Genomic DNA, 19,283 nt, shown 5'->3' with positions numbered 1-19,283 from the left:
AACTGGAAACTTGGGAGGCGGGACATAATTGCTGTCTTGTTAAGTGATTCGCCACTCTATGGAGGAAGTGTCCAAGTGCGGTCGTTTGCTATTGGTCCTGGAAAAAGACCATGCCCAAGTGCTGCGTTAGCTTTGACTGGATAGTGTGAATGATCACTAGAAACTCGTGTTCACACCGCATGTGGCGCAACGGAGAGAGGAGGCGTAAACAGCAGAGAATCTCGTAGCTAGGTAAGGTGAGTAATAAAAACATTTAATTAGAAAAGATCGGAGTATTTGTAATATGTTCGATCTTAGTTAAAGTATCAAACTTAGAGGCACCATAAAATAAATATCCGAAATAATGTGTTTTCATGGCGATAATGGCTCGCTGATGTTAGCTAACGGGTAGCATTAGCCTTTTCTAACGTTATTGGGTCGGTGGCCTAACTGCTACTTCGACTTTGTCGTTATGCGCGGGAAATTAGCCCTATTAAATTATAATTTTTCCTCATTAAAATATGGCCGATTAATGTGTCTAGCAATATACTATTGAAACGAAGTATTTGTGAATGTGCTTGATAACTGCAATTTTTAGAACGTTGAATGGCTGCTGCGCGGCCTAGCAATGCCACATTCAAGAGGTGGTGTTTGCATTTTGCTACAGCTAGAAACTGCTGCAATCTCAACGTGACAAGGCCAAAAAGCCTCATGCACTGGTCATGTTTTTACCGAGGAGAACTACAATTTTAATGGATCTGTATAGAAAGTACCTCAGTAGATCAAATTGTCATGGAGAATAAGCCATATTTTGCAGTTAACCAGGTTTGTGTTTGCTAGGTAGCTAGCATTGCTAACGTTAATCAATTGGCCAGACGTGACATGTGTTTCATTAGCTACCGACGTTGGCTAGCTATCTACGCTAGCGTTGCAGGGTAACGTGTTAGGCCCTTTCATAGTTTATGCCCGCATGTCAGCTTGCTCAAGCAGACATGACCAAACCACCACGAAATGTAGCTTATTTCAGGTGGCATATGGATCATTATTTGACCTTTTAGAATAGTAGCCACGAGCTAACTTGATCCCATCCACTGGGCATAAACAGGTTGAATCAACGTTGTTTCCAAGTCATTTCAGCCTCAAAATTGTGATGACGTTAAACTACGTTTCTGTATTGTCATGCACAGGCGGGAATTGTATTTTACCACCCAACGTTTAACCTCCATCCAGTGACATGCATTTGTTTAATTCACGTTAGTTGACAAAGTAAAAACAAAACTGATAATCAAGCTAACAGCACGTGGTTGATTGAGTTGGTCAGTCACTTGATTGGGTCGGAACAAGCCATGGATTGGCCCAACTTTTATTGGCCAATCGTACCTTTGACTCACTCCACTGTTGAATGTATCATTTACCATACCCTTAGAATTCCTGGCCCTTTGTAAGTGACTTGCCAAAAATGTGGTTTTAGTTAAGTATTTTCTGTTTTCTTTGCAGATATGGAGATGAGCAGCAGCAGTGAGTGCTTTCGATGTGGCCGTCCTGGGCATTGGATCAAGAACTGTCCTGAAGCTGGAAGTGGGGGGCGTGGCCGCGGCAGGGGCAGAGGAAGAGGAAAGGGTACTTTTCTTGGTTTTTGGGACACCTCACACATTCTACACCAAGCAGAGATGTATGAACGATTATCAGCAGCGGCCTTAAGTTTGCTGAGCACAAAGGCCTTCTCCTATGGGGAATAACCTCACTGTTGGTTGCTTTCAGGGTTTTCACATAGTCCTATCACTTTGTTACCACGGGGATATCAAAATGACAAAGCATGGTTGTCTTAGTCACAATCTGTTACGTGATTCTGTTGGTTTACTTCACAATCGCATAGTTCAATGTCAACTTAGCTGACATGGCAGCAGAACGATACATGTTCCTCCTCGGAGTTAGGGTTGCCGGTATTTTCTTCACGGGTGAGTATAAAGTAAACCTCGGTCACCTTTCTTCTTCTAGATCTGTTCTGCTATCGCTGTGGAGAGCAGGGTCACATTGCCAGGGACTGTGAACAGACTGAGGATGGTGAGAATACTTTTCTTTCCTTAATTGAATGCTAAGTACATGCCAATGGTTTTATTTAAACCCAACTCCCAGTTTTCTGAATGTTAAGCTTGTCGTTCCAATGTGGACTTGTTCAGCTTTACAGTGAGCAATAGTTGCAGCCTTCTTGTGACTGTCACTATGTACTAGGTCCTACTGTTATTCAGGATCTGGGGACACATGATATTTCAGAATGTTTATTACATGTTATAAACATTGTATAAAACAAATTCTTGATTGAATAATGGTATGTTGAAAGATATGTATTAATTATTGATAGCAATTCCATTGCTAATTGCTTTGAAGTAGTTCTGACAAAATTACATATTACATGTTAATTTGAAGGAAAAAATTGTGTACCTTTTTTCTTTCTCCTCAGCCTGCTACAACTGCCACAGGAGTGGCCATATTTCCCGGGACTGCAAGGAGCCCAAAAAGGAGAGGGAGCAGTGCTGCTACAGCTGTGGCAAGGCTGGCCACGTGGCCCGTGACTGTGACCATGCCAACGAGCAGAAGTGCTATTCCTGCGGTGGCTTTGGTCACATCCAGAAACTTTGCGATAAAGTCAAATGTTACAGGTGAGTGGCCACTTAGTAAGAATATTTTTTGTAAAAATGTTTAATAAATACACATGGTAACGACTCGTACTTGCATGTTTCCATGTACAGAGAACTTGACTAACAACTGCTGAAAGCACATACGCACAACGTGTTTCGACAAGTCTTCTCGAGGGTGACATGCAGCCTCTGGTACCCCCTTCTTTTGGGGACATAAATGGGTTTACTGTAGTCTTAAAAGCTTTCAAGTAGTTATGCAGTGTATCAAGATATATGTATGTTTGTGCTTTGTATACGGTCCTTCCGCTTTTTGTTTCCAGATTAGTTCCCGTCTCCGCCAAAACCATGTAAATGATAACTCTTACGCTTGGTCAACTGAAATCCTAATTTTTTCTCTCCTCTCTCTAGGTGTGGTGAGATTGGCCATGTTGCTGTGCAGTGCAGCAAAGCCAGTGAGGTGAACTGCTACAAATGCGGCAACACTGGCCACCTGGCGAAAGAGTGCACCATCGAAGCCACCGCATAATCAGTGCCCTTTGTTGCCCCTCCTATTTTTTTCTGATTGATGGTTGGTTGTATTATTTTTCTCTGAATCCTCTTCACTGGCCAAAGGTTGGCTGACAGAGGCTAGTCCCGGGCCAGTGAGCCTCTCAACATGTAATATGAAGAAAGGGGTGGGGAAAAAAATCTTTCTGCATTCAATACAAAAAATGTTTGTTTAGTTTGGTAGCGGTGTTATGTATAATGCTTTGTTAAAGAATCCCCCTTTCCAAGCCACTGGTGAACAGAGATGAATGGGACTAAATATATGGGATAGAGAGGACCTCTGGGCTTGTGGAAAGCGAGTCTCAGTAAGAAGGGAGTAAAATAAACCTGAACTTCCATGTATGGTTATTTTTGGTTTGTTTTAGTGGGATAACATGAGTTGGCCAAGAGAGTATGACATGGGAAACAGTTCACAACATATGAGCTGTTTGCATCTGGGCCCTACAAGCAGCTAAGTGCCGGGCGATAACAAACTGCATGTTATATCGATAAATGCCATTACATTTTGGAAGAATTTAAAGAATCTTCTGTTCTTTTATAAAAAGAAATCTGTTTACAATTTAAAGGAGTATCAGTAAATAGACCATAGTAGACGTTTCCCCAAAAAATGATTTTGGAAACTTTTGCCTTGGAGGAACAATTAGCAACAAAAACAGTTGTCAGATCATCAGAATTAGCAGTTATTTCGGAATGGAGAATGTTTTCACAGAAATCAAATGTTATTTTTGTACAATATCACTTAGACTACTGTAAAAATCAATTTTGCTTGTACTCAGTTTTTAAGTCGGAAGGAAAACGCATCTGAAGTCGTAGAACATAGAAATGTAATTTTAAACTATCAATAAAGCGGGAGGAGCACGGGGAGGAAGATTCTTGTGATTGCGTTTATTTCAATGCTTATTTCTTCTAGGTCTTGTATTGCTTTCTTGAATGTAGTTGTGTATATATTATGTTTTGGTCAGCAGTTCTGAGTTCTTTTATGTTGAACAACTTAAACAACCCTGCCCTAGAAATGTGTCATGTAACATTTTCTTTACAAATTGACAAACTCATTGATTGTGGGTGGCCCCACATTGTCAGCAGTTATAGTACAGGACTAGGCAGGCTTTTCTTCCCAGAGAGAATATAGAACAGGTTGTGGCAAACTCCATAGGGAATCCTCCTGTCATCTAACCCATAGCTCAGATTTCCATGTCAAATTACCCTTGGGTGGCACTTGCAGTGTAAATTTAGCCAACCTATATATAAAGACCCACTTGTGCTTCAGCTCTCCGGTTGTCGATTTTGCAGTCGGTTTGGCCCTTATTTGGTCTCAGAAAATAAAAATAAATCAATTGAAAACATATGGATTAAGTCAATTAATACACTTGTATTACTTTGGTGCGGTGCAGTAGACAAAATTCCTCAATCTATACTTCTAAAATGGCCAGTATCCTTGCTGCTGTTTTCCCCTGCATTTCTATTGCTCCACCTGATGTTCAAAATGGCAGCTGGGGCCGCAGTCTAGTTCTGCCGCTGTTTACGATTTTCAACAGTGCGTAATATAATGCCACGTTAAAAACAACTCGGAAATCTCCGACTTCTGTGCGGTCTAGACAACTTTGACATCGCGGGGTGAAAACGAGCACCGACTGGAAATAATCGTTTCGAACGGTAATCCAACTCTGAATTTGGAAGGTCGGAAATGCGAGCATCTTACTAGAGCTCCGACCTGAACACCATTGACGTCATGATTTGACCTCTTTTTCCGTGTTCCCAGTTGTATTGAAGCACTAAAAGGAAGTCCTCATGTCATTTCGCCGTGCATAGAAAACAATTATTGAGTAAAATCGGAAGAAAACAAGCCCAGCCGAACAGCCAGCTCAGCCCAAACCGGCTTTTTTATTTGGGGCTTCATTATTTTTCGGTCACCGGTGAAAGTAGGCGGAGATGAGGGGACTCCTGCCTTTTTACCGAGCTCTGAACGCCCTGTGTAACCGACAAGTCAGGCGAAGAGCTGGATTTCCCGGTTCTGAGTGCGGGTTTAGCGGAACCGTGTCTGTTAGCAAGGTACGATTCGAACTGCAAAGCTGTTGCTTCCAAATTAATTCTGCATTGTCAGCTGATACATTGTAGCCAATGTTTCATTGTAATAGGAATACCAACGAATGTAGCATTGCACTGGTATTTTGGGGGATGGGGGCTTTGTGTCCTCAAATGTTAGTTTTTTTCCCCATCCGTTTTCAAAATCCAAACAGGCACATTTTTGTGTCCCCGAATGTTATCGCTCAAGATGAGTGTAGGAAAAGAGATTGCAGTTCCATCACAATCCCATATCATTAGCTCCTTCTGTGATGTTGGCTACAATGAATTGAATACATCATGTTTTTTTTTCTCTAAATAATAGGCCTCAGAGGTGCATATGTATCCAAATGGCATATTGGGCCTGTCAGTAAAGTGGCTTTGATAAGAGGAAAGTCCCAATAATCACAGGGCCTATGAATTTCTACCCTCACATCACATATTATGTTTATTTTCTCTTTATGTGAGCTGCCTCCACAATTCACATTTCCTTCCACATATACCTAGAGGCTAGACTGTTGTAGCCTGATCCACACCAATAACAAAACAGATTGTAAACTTACGGGACTTCAGGATGGTCGTATGAGGCTAAGACTGTTGAGCAACACCCTGGAAATAGTTGTGTGTTGTAACATACAGAAACTAAATCATTACTAGTCTAGATTCATATTTAAAACAGAACCACACACATGGTCCTGCATCCTGTCTTGTGTGTCAACTCAGACCCATGCTTTGGGGATGGGTCTTATATTGTTGAGTGGAATATTTCTAATGATGCATGATGTCAACATTACAGTTTTATGTCATCATGTAGCGATCTAGAATGTGGCATATGAATCATTCTCTCTTCCTATCCCAGCCACAGCCATGCTTTGGCCTGCTGTTTGACATCGATGGCGTGCTTGTCCGGGGAAAGATACCCATCCCTGCTGCAAAAAAGGCCTTCCAAAAACTGGTCAACTCTCAGGGACAATTTGTGGTACCAGTTGTTTTTGTCACCAACGCAGGGAATTGTATGCGGCAGATGAAAGCAGACCAGCTCTCGCACATCCTGGGAGTGCCTGTAAGTGTCTCACAGCTCTCTTCTGCCACACAATCTGTAATGATTAAGACATAATTTAATTCAAGGCCCTGTGTGGGCAGTTAGCCACTCATGCTGTACATGTTAATGTAGTGCATTGTCTTTTGACTTTAAACGAGTTCTCAGCAATATGATGGATAAATATTAGGACCAGCAGAGGTAGACAATGACATGCATTATACACAGCCTTTTGACATAAAATTCAACTGTATGTGTGTCTCGTTGCACAGAAAATCAAACCAATTAGGTCCTCTTGAAGATATTGCTTGCTGTAGGTCTGGCTCAGCCTATCTGACCGGTGTTTTTGTTACCAGATCACCATGGACCAGGTGATGATGTCACACAGTCCACTGAGGATGTTCAAGAAATACCATGACAAGTGTGTTCTGGTGTCAGGACAAGGGCCCGTCCTGGATATTGCCAAAAAGTATCCTTTTGAAATACAATATGTATTATCAAACATTATCAAAGCATCTACTTGACTTAGCTTGATAAGAGAATATCAGGGTGGCAGGTAGCCTAGTGGTTAGAGCTTTGGACCAGTAACCGAAAGGTTGCTAGATCGAATCCCCAAGCTGACAAGGTAAAAATCTGTCGTTCTGCCCCTGAACAAGGCAGTTAACCCACTGTTCCTAGAACGTCATTGTAAATTAGAATGTGTTCTTAACTGACTTGCCTAGGTAATTAAAAAATAAAAATTACAGAGAAATTAATTAACAAGCTGATTATATCAGGTATATCAGACCCAAGTGCAGACTGTGTTGAAGTTACAATGTTTATTGCAACAACAGGGGCAGGCAAACGACAGGTCAAGGCAGGCAGGGGTCGATAATCAAGAGTAGCGGCAAAGGTACAGGACGGCAGTCAGGGGCAGGCGGGCTCAGAGTCAGGACAGGCAAGGGTCAAAACCAGGAGGACGAGGAAAAAGAGAGACTGGGAAAAAACAGGAGCTGAGAAAACACTGGTTGACTTGAACAAACAAGACAAACTGGCACAGACAGACAGAAAACATAGGTATAAATACCCAGGGGATAAGTGGGGGAGATGGGCGACACCTGGAGGGGGGGTGGAGATAAGCACAAGGACAGGTTAAACAGATCAGGGAGTGACAGATTATAATGACCATGCTATACATTGGTGGTGTAATCCTTAAAATTATAAGCTTGGGCTTCCAGAATGTGGTCAGTATCGACATGTTGAGAGAATCCTTTCCTCTGCTGGACATGGTAGACCACAACAGACGGCCCAAACTGCCGGTGAGACTCGAGCCGATGTATACATCAAGATCCATAGACAGGCTATATTTCAGAGGCTTTCCTAAGCACCTTCCATTTCTTATTTTCTTTTCAGTCCAGTCCTATTGCCAACCTTCCCACAGTAGAAGGTGAGGGCTTGTAAATGGATTCTCTCCTTCTGATTGATCTTGTTGTTGAACTGTCACCGTAATCGCAATTGTATATCATATCCATCATATTCCACTTCTTTTCTCTTCCCGGTCCAGCTGTTATTCTGTTTGGGGAGCCCATCCGATGGGAGACCAACCTCCAGCTGATAATTGATATCCTGCTGACCAATGGGAACCTGAGCGGAGCCCACCAGACCCAAAAGCTTCCCCACCTCCCCCTGCTGGCCTGCAACATGGATCTCATGTGGATGGCTGAGGCCCAGTCTCCACGGTAACCACAGTGAATCAGAGCTGTTATTGAAATGTGGTGAAAAGGAAGGCAGATATGAATAGGAAGAAAGACATTTGTTTTTTTTCACCATAGAATCTATTAATGTCCTGGATGCAAAATGGGACTAAGCTCATTGAAGTCTGGCCTTTAAGAAAACGGTTCAATGAGCTTGATTAGTTTAATTGATCATGTTTTCATTACATGTTTGCTTCTTTATATGATCTCAACTCCAGCTTTGGTCATGGAACATTCCTGGTGTGCTTGGAGAACATCTACAAGAAGATAACGGGTAAAGAGGTGAAGTACAAAGCTCTGATGGGAAAGCCCAGTGAACTGACCTACCACTTTGCTGAGTACCTCATCAGAGGCCAGGCTGTGGAGAGAAACTGGACACAGCCCATCACCTCCCTCTATGCTATTGGGTAAGACCCCTGTCATCTCACTGTTGACAGCAAAAATGGTGGCAATTTATTTTACGTGAAAAAAAATAGAAGAAAATGGGTAATCGCAAAATGATAACATATCATTATAATTACTTGTTTGTTGTTTGGGGATTCAAAGCACAGCTAGAGTTCATCTTGAAGCTAGAGTAGTTGTTATAAGTGTGGGCTCTTAATTTGATCACTGTTGTGGCTGAGAATTTTCCTGCAGATGAGCTTTGAGATTTACATACATTCGCTGAAACCCGCACTACAGTTATATTAACAGTATAGCACTTTTCATATAGCCTAATTATAGCCTAACCACAGATCAAACATTACATTGGTGGAAAAATGTGAATGTTCAAATCTTGTTACAGGATTATATTGATGCGACAATACTGGTCAAATTAAGATTCTGCACCTGGATGTGCTGATGTCCATGATGTGGGATGTAATTTCTGTACTACCTGATTCCTCTCCTTGATTTCCTTTCCTTTGCCTCTCTACTCCCTCAGGGATAACCTGATGACTGACATCTATGGGGCCAACCTCTACAGTTGTTACCTGGAGGAGAGGAACAGGAGGAAGAACTCCAAAGCTGTCGCCAATATGGCCACTGGCACGGGCTCTAGTGCAGCCCTTCCCCAGGACAACGACCACGTAGAGAACACCTGGGAGAGCGAGCTGGCACCCCCCTCCGCCACCTCCTGCAAGTCCATCCTGGTGTGCACTGGGGTGTACAACCCCCACACGGAGGTGCCCACTTATGCCAACAAGTGCATCAAGGAGACTGTGTTTCACGGGCATCGCGACTTCCGCTTTGACCCGGCGTTGGTAGAGCCCGGGCACATCGTGCAGGACGTGGCTGACGCCGTGGAGCTCATCTTTGAGCAGGAGAAGTTTGTGCCTCAGTAATGTTTTCAGGTTGGTGTCGTCATGGAGACCTCCTTAGTAGAGGTCTCAGGTTTGCCTGTGCCGGCCATAGAATTAGAATTGATTATATTCAAATTCTATGGTTCTGGGTTAAAAAGGAGGGGGTTCCTAAAAATTGATACAGAGCAGACCCAACCAACTGATCAGATTCCCTTAGTCCTTAACTGGGAAATACCACTTACTGAGTTACGTTGGACAGTGTTTACAACTTGGCAGGGTATTGAAGGAACTTAATAGGTAAAGTACTGTAGTGAGATTGAACTCTTATTCATTCTGTTGTATTGTTCTATAGTGGGCTTAAAACGATTTAAGTTCTGCACAATTACCCGCTTTTAAGTAATGGCAATTGATTTTAATGCAAGCCTTATTTAATAGTATTATAAATAAGTATTTTCTTAGTTGTGATTATGTACAAAGATTAATACCATCTTTAAAATTGTGAATTTGATTTAATTGTTCTTATGTATCTTAATGACTATAATAAGTTCCAAATGTTATAATGAATTCATATGTTTTCAATTCCTTGTCAAACTGACCATATTACTGTCTACCATACGTTTTGTCTGTTACATCTATGCATGCATTTCATAAGATAGATTTAATGCATTATACTGTACTTGGCCCGGTTTCCCAAAAGCATATTAAGGCAATTTCATCGTTAGAACCATAGATGGTAGATGGTTCTAATATTAATTTTGCCTTAAGATGCTTTTGGGAAACCGGGCCCTGTACTGTAAGAATACCTATTTGATATTTAGGGTGCAATGCCGTCCTTCAACTGTGCTGTCTACATTATTTGGAGCAATGTAAACCATGTAACCTGTATTTGCACAGAACAAAACGATTCATTCTCATTTAATGTCACCATATCTTGCCGAGCTACTAAACCTGTCCTTTGTTGTAAATGTACCATTTGTCGTATTACGCGTTAGAACTTTGACCACAGATGCAGAGACTGTATCTAGCCACTTATATTTATATAGGAATATCAGAGAAGCTATTTTATCATAGGTGTATTAACCATGCATTTCAGTTGATGGGTTACATATTTTATAAGATGTTGTCAATATTGCTTGTATGAATGAAAATAGCGTAGCCTTAAAAAAACGAAAGAAAAAAGCTGGCTACCTGTTCTTCAGTGCTGATGATACAGCATGGCTTTGTTTACATGAAAACAAACGACTCCATAGAAAATAAAACATGCTTATCTTCTTGCCATATATCCTACCGGTTTTCTTCTTACTGTCCTCATGCACACATCTTCAGTTTCAGAAATAAATATTCTCACTTATCTGGTGTTAAACAATATTTGCAAATTGTACAACACCTAAATGTCTCCCGAATCTGTCTAAGGCACTGCATCTCAGTGCTTGAGGCGTCACTACAGACAGCCTGGTTCGAATCCAGGCTGTATCACAACCGGACGTGATTGGAAGTCCCATAGGACGGCGCACAATTGGCCGGTGTAGGCCGTCATTGTATATAAGAATCTGTTCTTAACCGACTTGCCTAGTTAAAGGTAAAATAAATAAAAAAGCTTCACCCTCATGTAGTGCTAGGTATCAACAGCCAATCCAGTAGGGGCTGGAAGCTATAGTGAGCTTTGATTGGTCAAAAATGGCACGATGTCACAGAGTATTTGCATAAAGTTCAGCCTTCCCTAACTTTGGTCACGCTCCCTCGCCCATGCTCGCATCGCCCGGTGAGAGAGGCAGAGTTCTCACATTCCTCAGACAGAGAGCCTCTGGAGTGTCCTCCTGTGTTTGGGCTTCAGCGACTTCAGAGAGTCAGCCTCAAACCATGCGTGTCTCTGATCCATGTCCAGAGTGAAGGTGGAGTTCTTCGCCAGCCTCAGGCCCCACAGCAGGAGGCCGATGAGCCCACACAACATCACTCCCACCAGGGTATCATACACCTCCCTTGCACACCTCTGCTGGGCACAGGAGGAAAAGTAGGCATCACTGAGCACAGTGATTGCTGTGTGTGCCACACTACTTGGGCTGGCACAGGTGGGCACCCCACCAGACACGACAGCCCCGTTCCTCTTCAGCCAGGTACTTAGGTACTGGATTTCACAGTTACAGTGGAAAGGGTTCCCATGCAGGGTGACCCTTCTCAGGCCTTGCAGCCTGTCGAAGTGCCCTGGAGGTACTGTGGACAGCTGGTTGTTCTGGAGGTGGAGCTCGTGGTGTCTGGGGAGAGAGGTGGGACTTCCCTGAGGCTCAGGGAGCTGCAGTTGATCTGTAGTCCTGCAGGGTGTAGGGCTGAACACTGGCAGCGTTGTGGGCTGGTCTGTGCACTGGATGTGGCCAGGAGGAGGAGGATGGCTAGCCCTGAACCAAAGAGCATCCTACAGGAAGAAAAACATACCATATCTGATGTATACATACACTATACAAACAAAACGGCCTCTGGAAGCAACGTCAGCACAAGAACTGTTCGTCGGGAGCTTCATGAAATAGGTTTTCATGGCTGAGCAGCTACACACAAGCCTAAGGTCACCATGCACAATGCCAAGTGTTGGCTGGAGTGGTGTAAAGCTCGCCACCAGTGGACTCTGGAGCAGTAGAAACACGTTCTTTGGAGTGATGAATCAAGCTTCATCATTTGGCAGTCTGACGTACAAAGTTGGGTATTACGAACCTTCCCGAATGCATAGTGCCAACTGTAAAGTTTGGTGGAGGAGAAATAATGGTCTGGGACTGTTTTCCATGGTTCGGGCTAGGCCCTTAGTTCCAGTAAAAGGGAAATCTTAACGCTACAGCATACAATGACATTGAAGATGATTCTGTGCTTCCAACTTTGTGGCTACAGTTTGTGGAAGACCCTTTCCTGTTTCAGCATTACAATGCTTCTGTGCACAAAGCGAGGTCCATACAGAAATGGTTTGTCGAGATCGGTGTGGAAGACCGACTTGACTGGCCCGCACAGAGCCCTGACCTCAACCCCATCGAACACCTTTGGGATGAATTAGAACGCCGACTGGGAGCCAAGCCTAATCGCCCAGCATCAGTGCCCAACCTCACTATGCGTCCTCCGAAGCACGACCCAACCAAGCCGCACTGCTTCTTAACACAGCGCGCCTCCAACCCGGAAGCCAGCCGCACAAATGTGTCGGAGGAAACACGGTGCACACCCCCTCGGTTAGCGCGCACTGCGCCCGGCCCGACACAGGAGTCGCTGGAGCGCGATGAGACAAGGATATGCCTACCGGCCAAACCCTCCCTAACCCGGACGACGCTAGGCCAATTGTGCGTCGCAATCCGTAAACATGGGCACCCTAATAGACATTATCCGGACCAACTTGCCCTCCAAATACACCTCTGCTGTCTTCAATCAGGATCTCAGCGATCACTGCCTCATTGCCTGTATCCGCTACGGGTGCACGGTCAAACGACCACCCCTCATCACTGTCAAACGCTCCCTAAAACACTTCTGCGAGCAGGCCTTTCTAATCGACCTGGCCCGGGTATCCTGGAAGGATATTGACCTCATCCCGTCAGTTGAGGATGCCTGGTCATTCTTTAAAAGTAACTTCCTCACCATCTTAGACAAGCATGCTCCGTTCAAAAAATGCAGAACTAAAAACAGATATAGCCCTTGGTTCACTCCAGACCTGACTGCCCTCGACCAGCACAAAAACATCCTGTGGCGAACTGCAATAGCATCGAATAGTCCCCGCGATATGCAACTGTTCAGGGAAGTCAGGAACCAATACACTCAGTCAGTCAGGAAAGCAAAGGCCAGCTTTTTCAAGCAGAAATTTGCATCCTGTAGCTCTAACTCCAAAAAGTTCTGGGACACTGTAAAGTCCATGGAGAACAAGAGCACCTCCTCCCAGCTGCCCACTGCACTGAGGCTAGGTAACACGGTCACCACCGATAAATCCGTGATAATCGAAGACTTCAACAAGCATTTCTCAACGGCTGGCCATGCCTTCCTCCTGGCTACTCCAACGTTGGCCAACAGCTCCGCCCCCCCCCCGCTTCTACTCGCCCAAGCCTCCCCAGCTTCTCCTTTACCCAAATCCAGATAGCAGATGTTCTGAAAGAGCTGGAAAACCTGGACCCATACAAATCAGCTGGGCTTGACAATCTGGACCCTCTATTTCTGAAACTCTCCGCCGCCATTGTCGCAACCCCTATTACCAGCCTGTTCAACCTTTCCTTCGTATCATCTGAGATCCCCAAGGATTGGAAAGCTGCCGCGGTCATTCCCCTCTTCAAAGGGGGAGACACCCTGGACCCAAACTGTTACAGACCTATATCCATCCTGCCCTGCCTATCTAAGGTCTTCGAAAGCCAAGTCAACAAACAGATCACTGACCATCTCGAATCCCACCGTATCTTCTCCGCTGTGCAATCCGGTTTCCGAGCCGGTCACGGGTGCACCTCAGCCACGCTCAAGGTACTAAACAATATCATAACCGCCATCGATAAAAGACAGTACTGTGCAGCCGTCTTCATCGACCTGGCCAAGGCTTTCGACTCTGTCAATCACCATATTCTTATCGGCAGACTCAGTAGCCTCGGTTTTTCTAATGACTGCCTTGCCTGGTTCACCAACTACTTCGCAGACAGAGTTCAGTGTGTCAAATCGGAGGGCATGTTGTCCGGTCCTCTGGCAGTCTCTATGGGGGTACCACAGGGTTCAATTCTCGGGCCGACTCTTTTCTCTGTATATATCAATGATGTTGCTCTTGCTGCGGGCGATTCCCTGATCCACCTCTACGCAGACGACACCATTCTGTATACTTCTGGCCCTTCCTTGGACACTGTGCTATCTAACCTCCAAACGAGCTTCAATGCCATACAACACTCCTTCCGTGGCCTCCAACTGCTCTTAAACGCTAGTAAAACCAAATGCATGCTTTTCAACCGGTCGCTTCCTGCACCCGCACGCCCGACTAGCATCACCACCCTGGATGGTTCCGACCTAGAAAATGTGGACATCTATAAGTACCTAGGTGTCTGGCTAGACTGCAAACTCTCCTTCCAGACTCATATCAAACATCTCCAATCCAAAATCAAATCTAGAGTCGGCTTTCTATTTCGCAACAAAGCCTCCTTCACTCACGCCGCCAAACTTACCCTAGTAAAACTGACTATCCTACCGATCCTCGACTTTGGCGATGTCATCTACAAAATAGCTTCCAATACTCTACTCAGCAAACTGGATGCAGTTTATCACAGTGCCATCCGTTTTGTTACTAAAGCACCTTATACCACCCACCACTGCGACCTGTATGCTCTAGTCGGCTGGCCCTCGCTACATGTTCGTCGTCAGACCCACTGGCTCCAGGTAATCTACAAGGCTATGCTAGGTAAAGCGCTGCCTTCTCTCAGTTCACTGGTCACGATGGCAACACTCACCCGTAGCACGCGCTCCAGCAGGTGTATCTCACTGATCATCCCTAAAGCCAAAACCTCATTTGGCCGCCTTTCCTTCCAGTTCTCTGCTGCCTGCGACTGGAACGAATTGCAAAAATCTCTGAAGTTGGAGACTTTTATCTCCCTCAACAACTTTAAACATCTGCTATCTGAGCAGCTAACCGATCGCTGCAGCTGTACATAGTCCATCGGTATATAGCCCACCCAATTTACCTACCTCATCCCCATACTGTTTTTATTTATTTACTTTTCTGCTCTTTTGCACACCAGTATCTCTACTTGCACATGATCATCTGATGATTTATCACCCCAGTGTTAATCTGCTAAATTGTAATTATTCGCTCCTATGGCCTATTTATTGCCTACCTCCTCATGCCTTTTGCACACATTGTATATAGATTCTCTTTTTTTTCTTTTTTAACCCCTACTATGTTATTGACTTGTTTATTGTTTACTCCATGTGTAACTCTGTGTTGTTGTCTGTTCACACTGCTATGCTTTATCTTGGCCAGGTCGCAGTTGCAAATGAGAACTTGTTCTCAACTAGCCTACCTGGTTAAATAAAGGTGAAATAAAAAGAAATAAAATAAAAACAACGCATCACCGGGGGCAAACTACCTGCCCTCCAGGACACCTATAGTACCCAATGTCACAGGAAGGCCAAAAAGATCAACAACCACCTGAGCCACTGCCTGTCCACCCCGCTATCATCCAGAAGGTGAGGTCAGTACAGGTGTATCAAAACTGGGACAAAGAGACTGAAAAACAGCTTCTATCTCAAGGCCATCAGACTGTTAAACAGCCATTACTAACATAGAGAGGCTGCTGCCAACATACAGACTCAAATCTCTTGCCACTTTAATACATGGATGTAATACAAATTAAGTCAGAAGTTTACATACACTTAGGTTGGAGTCATTAAAATTCGTTTTTCAACCACTCCACAAATTTCTTGTTAACAAATTATAGTTTTGGCAAGTCGGTTAGGACATCTACTTTGTGCATGACACAAGTAATTTTTACAACAATTGTTAACAGACAGATTATTTCACTTATAATTCACTGTATCACAATTCCAGTGAGTCAGAAGTTTACATACAATAAATTGACACTGCCTTTAAACAGTTTGGAAAATTCCAGAAAATGATGTCATGGCTTTAGAAGCTTCTGATAGGGTAGTTGACATCATTTGAGTCAATTGGAGGTGTACCTGTGGATGTATTTCAAGGCCTACCTTCAAACTCAGTGCCTCTTTGCTTGACATCATGGGAAAATCAAAAGAAATCAGCCAAGCCCACAGAAAGAAAAATTGTAGACCTCCACAAGTCTGGTTCATCCTTGTGAGCAATTTCCAAACGCCTGAAGGTACCACGTTCATCTGTACAAACAATAGTACGCAAGTATAAACACCATGGGACCACGCAGCCGTCATACCGCTCAGGAAGGAGACACATTCTGTCTCCTAGAGATTAATGTACTTTGGTGCGAAAAGTGCAAATCAATCCCAGAACAACAGCAAAGGACCTTGTGAAGATACTGGAGGAAACAGATACAAAAGTATCTATATCCACAGTAAAACAAGTCCTATATCGACATAACCTGAAAGGCCTCTCAGTAAGGAAGAAGCCACTGCTCCAAAACCGCCATAAAAAAGCCAGACTACGGTTTGCAACTGCACATGGGGACGAAGATCGTACTTTTTGGAGAAATGTCCTCTGGTCTGATGTAACAAAAATAGAACTGTTTGGCCATAATGACCATCGTTATGTTCAGAGGGAAAAGGGGGAGCCTTGCAAGCCGAAGAACACCATCCCAACCGTGAAGCACGGGGGTGGCAGCATCATGTTGTGGGGGTGCTTTGCTGCAGGAGGGACTGGTGCACTTCACAAAATAGATGGCATCATAAGGATGGAAAATTATGTGGATATATTGAAGCAACATCTCAAGACATCAGTCAGGAAGTTAAAGCTTGGTCTCAAATGGGTCTTCCAAATGGACAATGACCCCAAGCATACTTCCAAAGTTGTGGCAAAATGGCTTAAGGACAACAAAGTCAAGGTATTGGAGTGGCCATCACAAAGCCCTGACCTCCATCCTATAGAAAATTTGTGGGCAGAACTGAAAAAGTGTGTGGAAGCAAGGAGGCCTACAAACCTGACTCAGTTACACCAGCTCTGTCAGGAGGAATGGGCCAAAATTCACCCAACTTATTGTGGGAAACTTGTGGAAGGCTACCCGACACGTTTGACCCAAGTTAAACAATGTAAAGGCAATGCTACCGCATACTAATTGAGTGTATGTAAACTTCTGACACACTGGGAATGTGATGAAAGAAATAAAAGCTGAAATAAATCACTCTCTCTACTATTATTCTGACATTTCACATTCTTAAAATAAACTGGTGATCCTAACTGACCTAAGACAGGGAATTTTTACTAGGATTAAATGTCAGAAATTGTGAAAAACTGAGTTTAAATGTATTTGGCTTAGGTGTATGTAAACTTCTGACTTCAACTGTAAATGTATCATTAGTCACTTTAAATAATGCCCCTTTATATAATGTTTACATATCCTACATTACTCATATAATACCTATATACTGTATTTTATACCATCTACTGCATCTTGCCTATGCCACACGGCAAACACTCATCCATATACACTGCTCAAAAAAATAAAGGGAACACTTAAACAACACAATGTAACTCCAAGTCAATCACACTTCTGTGAAATCAAACTGTCCACTTAGGAAGCAACACTGATTGACAATAAATTTCACATGCTGTTGTGCAAATGGAATAGACAAAAGGTGGAAATTATAGGCAATTAGCAAGACACCCCCAAAAAAGGAGTGATTCTGCAGGTGGTGACCACAGACCACTTCTCAGTTCCTATGCTTCCTGACTGATGTTTTGGTCACGTTTGAATGCTGGCGGTGCTCTCACTCTAGTGGTAGCATGAGACGGAGTCTACAACCAACACAAGTGGCTCAGGTAGTGCAGTTCATCCAGGATGGCACATCAATGCGAGCTGTGGCAAAAAGGTTTGTTGTGTCTGTCAGCGTAGTGTCCAGAGCATGGAGGCGCTACCAGGAGACAGGCCAATACATCAGGAGACGTGGAGGAGGCCGTAGGAGGGCAACAACCCAGCAGCAGGACCGCTACCTCCGCCTTTGTGCAAGGAGGTGCACTGCCAGAGCCCTGCAAAATGACCTCCAGCAGGCCACAAATGTGCAAAAACAGAGTTTAAATGCCAAACATGCCAAAACAGCTTCAGTAGCAGCAGCTACTGATCTCAAACAGGAAACCATTCCCCTGATCACACTATCTAATCGTTGAGAATAATAACCAACAGGTCTATATCCCACACCATAATACTGTGTCAAAACTGCTGACATAAACCCACTTGTCTCTGAAGCGAAGAGCTGGAAGGGTTTATTACGGTCTGGCAAACCCAAGCAAGGGGTAGACATTAATGTTTGTTTCAATTTTACCAATGCCATCTCAGCCTCATCGGTCCAGACCACAACTTCACTTGCATTCATCTTTCTCCCACAAATACAATCCTGCAGCGGTTGAACTATCCCTGCATAGTCTTTCAACCACAGTTGACTGTAACCAGCCACACCCAACAAAGGCATTATGTGCTGCTTGGTACCAGGTTTAGGCAAAGCTTTAATTGCCCCTAATCTACCTTTGGAGAGGGTGCGACCCACAAAAGTAATGTCATGACCCGAGCTCTGGCATAATTGCATTTTACTCGGGGAAACATCATGACCATTTTCTGCCAGAAAAATCAACAATGCACTAGTTTCCTGGTGACATATCTCCTCTGATTGTGAGCAAAACAACAAATCGTCAGCATACTGAACCAAAGTACTCCCTTCCGGAGCATCAAAACTCTCTAGGTTTTGAGACATTTCTTGGGCAAAGATTGCAGGTGATTTCACGTAACCTTGGGGAATTACCGCCCATTTCCATTTGGCCCCAAGAAACATAAATGAGAACCAGTCCTGTGACTCCTCAGTCACAGAGATGCTAAATAAAGCATTAGCCAAATCAATTACTGAAAAACAACAACTACGTTGAGGCACCTGGGATAAAATGGTAACAGTGTTAGGCCCCAAGGGTGCTCTAGCATGTACAGCATTGTTTACTAGTCTAAGGTCTTGCACAAAACGATTATCACCAGATGTTTTTTTTGTTTTTTTACCCCTTTTTCTCCCCCATTTTGTTAGTATCCAATTGGTAGTTACAGTCTTGTCTCATCGCTGCAACTCCCGTATGGACTCGGGAGAGGCAAAGGTCGAGAGCTATGCGTCCTCCGAAACCCAACCCAACCAAGCCGCACTGCTTCTTGACACAATGCCCACTTAACCTGGAAGCCAGCTGCACCAATGTGTCGGAGGAAACACCGTACACCTGGCGACCGTGTCAGTGTGCACTGCGCCCAGCCCGCCACAGGAGTCGCTAGTGCACGATTGGACAAGGATATCCCAGCCAAACCGTCCCCTAACCCGGACGACGCTGGGTCAATTGTGCGCCGCCCAATGGGTC

At 44.1% G+C, this 19,283-nt stretch overlaps 2 protein-coding genes and 1 pseudogene across 3 annotated transcripts; 2 read left to right on the top strand and 1 right to left on the bottom strand.

Moving 5' to 3' along the window:
* The first annotated feature begins 125 nt into the window (after nucleotides 1-125).
* On the top strand, nucleotides 126-4,032 carry LOC129860997 (CCHC-type zinc finger nucleic acid binding protein-like). Of its 2 annotated transcripts, none has more exons than XM_055931997.1 (5): nucleotides 126-231; nucleotides 1,477-1,599; nucleotides 1,978-2,043; nucleotides 2,441-2,639; nucleotides 3,027-4,032. In XM_055931997.1, the coding sequence occupies exons 2-5, from the start codon at nucleotides 1,479-1,481 to the stop codon at nucleotides 3,142-3,144; spliced, it is 504 nt and encodes a 167-aa protein (XP_055787972.1). In that variant the 5' UTR covers nucleotides 126-231; nucleotides 1,477-1,478; the 3' UTR covers nucleotides 3,145-4,032. The 2 variants fall into 2 exon arrangements, with proteins under 2 accessions (XP_055787972.1, XP_055787971.1); XM_055931996.1 differs by having other exon boundaries at nucleotides 127-236.
* A 587-nt stretch (nucleotides 4,033-4,619) lies between these two features.
* On the top strand, nucleotides 4,620-10,557 carry LOC129860995 (haloacid dehalogenase-like hydrolase domain-containing 5). The gene is made up of 8 exons (XM_055931995.1): nucleotides 4,620-5,213; nucleotides 6,085-6,288; nucleotides 6,621-6,733; nucleotides 7,469-7,562; nucleotides 7,657-7,690; nucleotides 7,808-7,982; nucleotides 8,216-8,404; nucleotides 8,920-10,557. Exons 1-8 carry the CDS (start codon nucleotides 5,094-5,096, stop codon nucleotides 9,317-9,319), a joined length of 1,329 nt encoding a protein of 442 aa, XP_055787970.1. The 5' UTR covers nucleotides 4,620-5,093; the 3' UTR covers nucleotides 9,320-10,557.
* Nucleotides 10,558-10,602: 45 nt separating this feature from the next.
* LOC129860996 (platelet glycoprotein IX-like) lies at nucleotides 10,603-11,871 on the bottom strand (annotated as a pseudogene).
* Between the last annotated feature and the right edge of the window lie 7,412 nt (nucleotides 11,872-19,283).

The sequence above is a fragment of the Salvelinus fontinalis genome, chromosome 8, assembly GCF_029448725.1.
Source record: "Salvelinus fontinalis isolate EN_2023a chromosome 8, ASM2944872v1, whole genome shotgun sequence".
In the NCBI taxonomy this organism is placed as follows: domain Eukaryota; kingdom Metazoa; phylum Chordata; class Actinopteri; order Salmoniformes; family Salmonidae; genus Salvelinus; species Salvelinus fontinalis.
This window is presented reverse-complemented; position numbering and strand designations above follow the sequence as displayed.